This window comes from Monodon monoceros, unplaced genomic scaffold (genome assembly GCF_005190385.1).
Source record: "Monodon monoceros isolate NGI ecotype Baffin Bay Population unplaced genomic scaffold, NGI_Narwhal_1 Super_Scaffold_8, whole genome shotgun sequence".
NCBI classification, from domain to species: domain Eukaryota; kingdom Metazoa; phylum Chordata; class Mammalia; order Artiodactyla; family Monodontidae; genus Monodon; species Monodon monoceros.
In genome coordinates this window covers 54,143,192-54,152,718 of record NW_021703785.1, presented here as the reverse complement: position 1 = coordinate 54,152,718, position 9,527 = coordinate 54,143,192, and the positions used below count along the sequence as shown (strand labels likewise).

General features: G+C 41.8%; 1 protein-coding gene across 2 annotated transcripts in view; it reads right to left on the bottom strand.

Moving 5' to 3' along the window:
* The window catches only part of COG3 (component of oligomeric golgi complex 3), a 53,137-nt gene extending 45,456 nt beyond the window's left edge, over positions 1-7,681 (bottom strand). The window contains exon 1 of one of the 2 annotated variants that reach the window (XM_029210180.1): positions 7,364-7,681. In XM_029210180.1, coding sequence (XP_029066013.1) covers positions 7,364-7,537 — 174 coding nt within the window. In that variant the 5' untranslated portion in view covers positions 7,538-7,681. The remainder of the gene's footprint in view (positions 1-7,363) is intronic. The other variant, XM_029210182.1, reaches the window with a different exon arrangement.
* Between the last annotated feature and the right edge of the window lie 1,846 nt (positions 7,682-9,527).

The following is a 9,527-nucleotide window of genomic DNA, read 5'->3' as shown; positions in this document are numbered from 1 at the left end:
AGGAAGGAAGGAAGGAAGGAAGGAAGGGAGGGAGGAAGGAAGGAAGGAGAGGGGAGAGAGAGAGAGAAAAAGGAAGGGAGGGAGGGAGGGAAGAGGGAGGAAGGGAGGGAAGGGAGGAAGGAAGGAAGGAAGGAAGGAAGGGAGGGAGGGAGGGAGGGAGGGAGTTTTGTGTCTGGGTTAAAGTGGGGCTGCACCTTCGGGCGCGGTAAAGCACATCACAGTGCGGCCTGGTTTGAACCCTGCTCACTTAATAAGCGTGTTATAACGGGCAAATCACGTAATGCTTCTAAATCTCTATTTCTTCTCTGTAAAACAGGAATTACATTATCTGTATCATGAGGCCATTGTGAAATGAAGAAAACACAGGTGTAAGAAAACAGGCTCCTTTGACCACTGGGAAGCTGCAGACAGAAAAAAAGTGTTCAGAAAGGTCCTCAATCTGCTTTCTCCCAGCAGGGTCCTGGATGTACAGAGATACGTCTTACTAAGGGCATCATTCTTCAACATAAACTCTTCCTGAATGGTGACACAATCCCTGAAGAGAAAAGGACTGTTGGGCAGGAAGAATTAAGTTTCTGAAATCTGATGAGAATCTATCTTGACTCTAACGTGTCACCAGCAGCTGTGTGCTGCCACCAGAGGTTCTGAGGACAGAGGAAGCTGAGCTGAGCTAAGCCTACCTGCTCATGCTCTGTGCGAGTTACCAACAAGCTGTCTCCTCGGAGACAGTGCTACGTGTATTCAGCATAATGCCTGCCAAATAACACACATAATCAACCAGAGCCGCTTCTATTTATCATATTACTATTCCTCCTTATTAGTAGTAACAAAGTAAGTTTATTTCTTTTAATTTATTTATTTTTATTGAAGTATAGTTGATTTACAATGTTGTGTTAGTTTCTTGTGTACAGCAAAGTGATTCAGAAATATGTGTGTGTGTGTGTATATATATATATATGTATATATTCTTTTTCAGATTCTTTTCCATTATAGGTTATTACAAGATATTGAATATAGTTCCCTGTGCTATAGAGTAAATCCTTGTTGTTTATCTATTTTATATATAGTAGTTTGTATCTATTAGTCCCAAACTCCTTATTTATCCCTCCCCACTTTCACCTTTGGTAACCATAAGTTTGTTTTCTATGTCTGTGAGTCTGTTTCTGTTTTGTAAATAAGTATTTGTGCCTCTTTTTAGATTCCACACATAAGTGATATCATATGATATTTCTCTTTCTCTGTCTGACTGACTTAGTATGATAATCTCTAGGTCCATCCATGTTGCTGCAAATGGAATTATTTTATTCTTTTTTATGGCTGAGTAATTGTATATATGTGCCACATCTTCTTTATCCATTCCTCTGTCGATGGACACTTAGGTTGCTTCCATGTCTTGGCTATTGTGAATAGAGCTGCTCTGAACGTTGGGATGCATGTATCTTTTCAAAGTAGAGTTTTCTCCTGATACATGCTCAGGAGTGGGATTGTAGGATCAAATGGTAGCTCTATTTTTAGTCTTTTAAAGGAACCCCCATACTGTTTTGCATAGTGTCTGCACCAATTTACATTCCCATCAACAGTGTAGGAGGGTTCCCTTTTTACAGTAAGTAAATTTACAAATCAGAATCTATACTGCTTCTTGGGAACAGAATCGTCTAAGTTACCTGTACAAAATTATAGTTTATTAGTAGTAAAATTTAGCTATATATGAACAGATCATGACAAAATTCAAACACATAATTCTATCAGCACTGTTTACACGATACCTAAGGAGGAAAAGGGAGAGAGACATGGATCAGGTACAGATTTGAAAAATATACCAGAAAGCACATGGAGACTAGGCTAAAAGAATGCTAGACAGAGTGTTGCTTGCACCTTAATAATAAGAAAAAGACAAATAATCTACAAAATCAGGTTCTTGAAGCCATCAGAGAGTTGAGGTTCCAGAGTAACTAAGTAGCTTAAAATCTAGAAAAAGATGGGTATCTCCAGGCAGAGACAGAGTGAGAGCACGGGCTTACCATGGCAGATTATGGAAAAATAGATGACAAATGCCACACAAGTAGGTAAGAATTAGGCTAAAATTTCTTTCAAATTACTAAATGCTAGAGGACGGGTGAGTACAGAATGCTTGGAAGTCACAGACACAAGGGGAATTTGCACCCACTCACATGGTCTTCACGGACCTCCACCAGGTGCTCATGAGAAAGAATGAGGACTGGTGGTGCAGGCTCAGAAGAGGAGGGGCCTGGGGAAAGTGGGGCACAAAGCCCCATCCAGACCCTTCTCCCCAGTGGAACAAAATCTTAAGACACTGAAAAAAGGGCAGCAAGCCCTATCAACCCTAGGGCACAGGGGAGAACACACTACAGCCGGGGAAAGGGAAAAGAAAACAACCATTACCCTTGGAGGAGAGGCAAGAAAGAACCCAAGACCCAGAACATCAGAGGTCTCCTACTGCCGGAGGAGGGCAGAGTCAGTAAGAAACTCCACCCCTGAGTCCCAGGGGCAAAAGGCCTGCCTAAGACTGAGGCTGGACGCAGATGACAGAAAACGCCCACCTACCACCACCAGGCTATAGAGCGCCAGCAATGCTCTCCTGTGGGAGGGGCAAGAGCACAGACACCCTCTGAGACACAGGCGCACAGCACACCAAAAGCTGAGGGTTGAGAAGGAAGGTTAAGAAGACTCCGCAGCAGCCCAGCCCCAATGCTAGGCAAAAAGTAATGAAAGAGAAGTCTGAAGCCAGTGGTAAACTAAAAGCAACCAGAACAAAAACAAAACCCAAACCTAGCCCACTAACCCAAACCTCCACACTAATGACCTAACAGAGTAAGTGTATTCATTTCCAGGCATTCACACTATTTCCCTCATTCTCAAATGTCCTGCATACAATGTACAGTATTTGACCAAAAGTTACATTAAACAGCAAGGAAAATAACCCAGCTCATTGTCAAGAAACGAAGCACTCAACAGAGCCAGACTCAAGAGATGATCTGGATATTGGAACTATATAACTGCAACTAATATGTCAAAGGCTCTGGTATGAAATATAAATAAAATGAATGAACAGATGCAGAAGTTAAGCAGAAAGATAAAAACTATACATGTCCAACAAAAATGCTGGAAATAACCATTATTGTAACAGAGGTGAAGAATACCTGCAATAAACTCATCAGTACACTCAACACAGCTAAGGAAAGAATCAGTGAACTTGAAGATAGGTCAATAAAAATCACCCAAAATTAAACATAAAGAAGAAACAGAGTAGACAAATAAAAACTGAACACAACATCCAAGAACTGTGGGATGGTATAAAATGATCTAATATATGTGTAATCTGAATCTCAAAATAAGGAGAGAGAGAGAGAACAGGGTAGAAGAAATATTTAAAGAGATAATAGTTGAGAAGTTTCCAAAAATAATGAAAGACACAAAGCTACAATTCTGAACTCAGAAAATCCCAAGCAGAATGCACATGCATGTGTGCGTGTGCACACACACACACCACCCCTAGACACATCACATTCAAACTCAGAGAGAAAATCAAAAGTCAAAGAGAAAACCTTAAGGCAGTCAGAGAGAAAAAGATACATCATATACAGGGGAACAAAAATAAGAATTAAAGCAGACTTATCAGAAATCACACAAATCAGGGGACTTCCCTGGTGGTCCAGTGGGTAAGACTCCTGGTTGGGGAACTAAATCCCACATGCATGCCGCAACTAAGAGTTCACATACCACAACCAAGAAGCCCGCATGCCACAACTAAGACCTGGCACAGCCAAAATGAATAAATAATTTTTTTTTAAAGCTGCTTTTTAAAAGCTTATGAGTGAGTTCCCTGGTGGTCTAGTTGTTAGGACTCAGCGCTTTCACTGCCATGGCCTGGGTTTAATTCCTGGTCGGAGAAATGAGATCCCGCAAGCCACGCAGCGTAGCCAGAATAAAAAAAATTAAAAAAATAAAAGCTTATGAGAAGATGCCCCCATTAGGTACATTTGCCCAGCTGTCTTCTTTTCTCAAAGCAGCTGGAAGAGAATGGCAAATAAAGAAGGGTGTGTTGCAGGGAGATCAGCTCGGTGCTTTGTGACCACCTAGAGGGGTGGGATAGGGAGACACAAGAGGGAGGGGATGTGGGGATACATGCTTATGCATAGCTGATTCACTTTGTTATACAGCAGAAACTAACACACCATTGTAAAGCAATTATACTCCAATAAAGATGTTAAAAAAATAAAATAATATAATATAAATGGTAGAACTATTTAAAAAAAGGGTGTGCTGGTGTCACAAACTTTCCTGTTCTGACTACTCTTTCACTCCCGAAGAGATGTTGACCGAATGCCTCTGGCTTACTCGCACTGTCCTGGCTTCCAGATGGAGCAGACATTTACCACCAGAAAGAGAAGAGCAGAGACCTAGGCTCCTGGTTGGTCCTGGATAGCTACTGTACAGCTTACACAAATGGGGACACTAACATATTAAATACTAATTACAATAAACTATCAAGCCTTGCCTGAGCAGCTGAGCAGCTCCAGGAAAAAACAAGCAAATATACCTTACTCTCCCAAACTTTACTTCTTGCACAGTTCTGGGTTGGAGAAAATCACTTCTGTAATCAATCTAATAAATTCATTCCATAAATGAAACCTGACGTTACCTACTCTGTTTGGAGCAAATCATTGAAGAGGTATAGATGGAGTCTCAGAACCTTCCTCCAGGCACCTAACCTCTTCTTTTCTTACCTTTGGTCTGAGTGACACCTACACAGTACCAGCTCAGGATCATAACATTCTAATCTATTATTTTAAGGTAATAATCATTTGGGGAGAAAAGCACATGAATAATATAATACTGGCAGGTAGCTTGCTGTGTGCACTTTATATACTTCATTTAGTTCTCACAACTCCCTGTGACGCAAGTACTATTATAATCCCCATTTTATAAAGAAGAAAACAGGTTCAGAGAAGTTACGTATCATGTCTAAGGCCACACAAACTTTAGGAAAACAACAACTGTAACAGTAAATTACAGGTAAATTTCAGGATAAATTATCTCAGCATTTTATCAAGAATTACTAAACTCAGCAGAAAGAAAAAGGCCCTCACTACTAAAAAATGTGCCCTGGCTACAAGAAACCAGTCTACTTAATATTCTACTGCAAATTTTCTTATCTAACACCAAATAAAAAGGTATATAAGACTAGTTCTCCTAAATAAAAAGGAAAGCTATAAACAGCTTCATGATATTTGCTCAGAGTTAGCTGGCCTCTTGCTATTCAACTAACTTGCCCAGTTCCAGTTGTTCAGGATGTAATTTATCTCCTGAAAATTGTGAAACACTATAGAAAATCCTTTACAGGTTTTTATTTTGGTCGGACCAAATAAAACTTGAGGCATTCTTTCTCAGTGCCGGTGTTAAAAGAGTGGTAACGGATAAAAAATTCAATTCCAAAGTTTTCCCATCAGACATATAAAGGAAAAAGAGGGCTGTCGAAAGCTGAAGAGCAATGAGAAATTCCCCCTCAAAGATTCCAGGATGGATAAATAACAGGCTGGTATTTCATTCTCACAGCAATCCAATGCCAAGGCTGCATGTACCAGAAAACCTTCACTGAACCCTTGAACTTGTCAAGCTCATCCCCTACCCAGGGCTTTGCACTGCTTTTTCCTCCAGCTGGAAGGTTATTTCTCTAGTCTTTGCAAGACTGGCTTCTTGTTTTCCATCATGAGTTCTTGCCTGAGGCGGTTACTTTCTTAGAAAGGCCTTTCCTCTTCATCTAAAAGGGCACACCTCATTCCTTGGTGTCATACCATCCTGTTTGATTTTCCTTATATCCTGGAGGACTGTCTGAACTTACCTTCTTTGTTCTTTTTCACATGCTCATAATCACCATAATTATGTCAGCTCCTTGAGGCTAGGGATCTTGTTTTTATCTTTCTGTCCCCCCATTCCTAGCCCCAGGTAAGCACATAATATATGTTAAATGACTGCATGGGGCTAATGGTAGGTATTATGTTGCATAAATATCAAATAATGGGGTGAAAATGAAGAGATCTCCTTTACTTCACTCCAAACCCCTTCCTTCATGCTCAGTGGGAATAATAATATTTTATGGCCCAAGACATTAAAAATAAAATGGGTTACTTTGCTTATGGAATACATTCACCACAGGTACTGTGATGCCCAAGCATCCTGCTTTGGCGAGAGGCCAAATCAATTATAAACAGACTGAAATATTTATAGAGCAAACAACTTCTATTGCCCAGAGCATAAAAGACTCTGATAGCCACGCCAAAACAAATTTCCAACTGCTTCCTCATTTATTTCAAACACACTTCCAGCACAGAATCCTAGAGGTGGACAGAGAAACCCAAGAAAGAACACCTGTACTTTATGGCAGAGTGTGCAACGGCGAAAAGTGGCGAGAACTTTCAAAACAAAGTTCTTAACCTCTGAAGTGTGAGGGCAAAAAAAGTTTAAGTCTCTAAACTCAGTCTGCCTTTGGACACAACCGTGTAAAGAGAATGCTTCCAACATCAAAAGTAACCATCAGCGCTAATAAAATAATAACCGCCTAAACCTAGCCCTCAAAACTAGAAGTTTGTCAAACATCTGACTACTTATAAAATGTACTTCTTGCTATTATAACTAATTGAATTGAATCACACAAGCAGTATTAGGGATAATATCCCAATGGCAATTAGGATTAAAAACGTTGACACTAAAACCGACAACCAGCATTATCTAATAATGTACTGACCCAGCTTTCAAAGAAAAATTTTTATTGCTTTGCTATAAGTCAAATATAAATCGGATCTCCCACAACCTGCACTTGATCGAGAGCTCATTGCTCAATGTGCGATCAATGAAGCTGTCACCCGGAATCAACTTTGGTCTCCCCAAGTGCCCCTATGGAAAAAGGAAGCTGGGCTATTCATTAAGGTGGTAAACAAATACCAACAGGAGGCTGTGCTGAAGCAAAGCACTTCGGGTTCAGTGCCTTCTCCTTCCGGGAGAGGGTGGGCAGCAGGACTATACCTCGCTAACACCAGGGACACCCGGGGCAAGATGCTCGGGGCAAGGCTCCCGGACAACCGCCCCACGCCGCAGGGGGCGGGATGGGTGCCGGCGGCCAGCAGCCGCTGGACGCCCCCGCAGCCGTCCCCACGCCGGAGGGGAGAGTCGGCGGTCCGGGACAACGTGAGGCCTAACAGTCCGGGAAGGTGAGGGGCCTCTCCCACCGGAGCCGACACTGTGATGGGGAGGAGAGGAGAGACCCTGGACAAGGGTCTGCAAGGTCGGGGTCCGCCGGCGCGCCCGCGGAGTAGCCCAGCCCAGCTCCCGCCCGTCACCTCACCTCGGCGGGTACGGGCAGGTCCTCGGCCGCCGCCTTCAACTCCAGCACCGAGTCCGTCTGCCGGTCGGTCAGTGGCGCTGTCGTGTCCGGTCTCCCATCCCAAAGAGCCAGCTTCTCCCGAGCGTCCCGCTCCGCCGCCGCCTCCGGCTGCAGTAGCAGCGCCGCCTCCGCCATTGCCGCCGCCCCAGCGGCCCGCAGCAGCAGGGGGGTAGGTGGGAACCCCGACAGAGAGATGTCCGGGGCACTTCCGGGAGAACCGGGTCTTCCAGCACTGCACCGGCGGCGGGGCGGGGCGAACCGGAATACCCTGACCCCGGAAACGCTTCCCCCCGCGTGGGCGGGACTGAGGCCAGGACTGACGTGGCTTTAAACGGGGTACAAGTATTTCCGGTTGGGATGTAAACGGAGAGGGCGAAGGATATAGGCCCTAACGGAAATAGACATGCCCCTACCAGAAGTCCCTTCCTCAACATCAATAACTTTATTGTTAATATTGTTACTGACAACTGTGTTCAGTGACCCTGCCGGCAGGGGCCTTCGTGAGCCGCGGCATCTACTGCTTCTTTCTGCTCACAGCCTGGTAGTCTGGGTTAGGTGTGTGGACTGATTTCCATGTTGCCAGTTTTCACAACTTTTCAAACATCAATAATTCCGCTGTTAGAAATCTAATTTATGAAAACACATAAAAACTCAAAGATTTATATATATCAGACATCATAAATAGTATCAAATAACCACCTGAAAGTCCAACATTGAAGAACTGGATCAATAATTCATATCACAGACGTGTAATTGGAATACTGTTCTGCCATTTAAATCATGTTGTAGATTTCAACAACAAAATAAATAATAATTGTATTGGGTCATAACCTGTAGAAGAAATACCCATGAGTCCATACTGATATAAATAAATGACTGAATAAATAAATAGGGGAGAAGAGACAACTCCACCTTACTGAAAGATTCCAATCAATAAATGTAGAAAGAATGAGGGGAAAGAAATCATTAAGGATACTACAGTAATGACTATAGCAGGCAAAATCTAAGGATGGATGCTAAAATTAGTGGGTGAAAGTCTGAGGAGAAACAGAAATTTGCGTGGCATCTCTCCAAGATATTTATTAATGGGGGGAGGGGAGGGTGGCTGTTAACTTTACAGTGGAGAAACCTGGAAGACATCCCCCCTTAACCAAATGATCAAGGTCAGCATCATCACCATGAAACTCCTAATACGATATATCAAGAAGTACACAATATTTCTTTTGTGATATTCTTGCCAGAAATGCAAAACCACATTCTAATTATGAGAAAACATCAAACAAATTCAAACTGATGGACATCCTACAAAACAATTCACGAGTACTCTTCAAAAGTGTCAAAGTCAAAAAAAAAAGTGTCGAAGTCATAAAAGACAAGGAAAGACCGAGGAAATGTTACATTTTGGGAATGAGGGAGACATGACAAGTAGATGCAATGTGGGAGCCTGGATTGGATCTTGGGTCAGAAAAGGGAGAACTATAGAATAAAATATAGATATCCAAATAAGGTCTACAGTTTAGACAATAGTAGTGTACCAAAGTTAATTTCCCAGTTTTGATTGTTGTACATGATATAGTTATGTAAGATGATAACATGAGGGGAAGCTGGATGAAGGGCATATCTGAATTCTGTAATACTTTTACAGCTTTTCTAAAGTCTAAAATTATCTCAAAGTCAAGAGTTAAAATTCTCATGTTGTAGAAAGTATTTATCTCCTTGGAGAAATGATATAATTAAGAAGAATGAAACAGTGTATCATCCTATTGACCAAAGGAAACACTTCCAAAATATTCATAGATGGTTAGAATTACTAATAATTATTTTCTTCCTTTTCTTTTTTTTTTTTTCAATGAGTTTTGCATCTAAGCATAAGGGTGTTTGTTCGTTTTAACTGGTATACCTAAAACACACTTCCTCCTCTTCAGGCCAGGCTGATTCCAAAAATCTCAGAAACGAAATTGATCCTGTTGAGTTTTGTGATGATAATTCTTCACCAAATATCCTTCAAGGGCCAAATATAAGCATCTTCTCTCACAAATGTGCTTCTTCTGCAGATATCCCTAAACCTATAATCATAATACTTTCTTCTAAACATTATGTTTAATTTCTTAAAATATTTTTACCA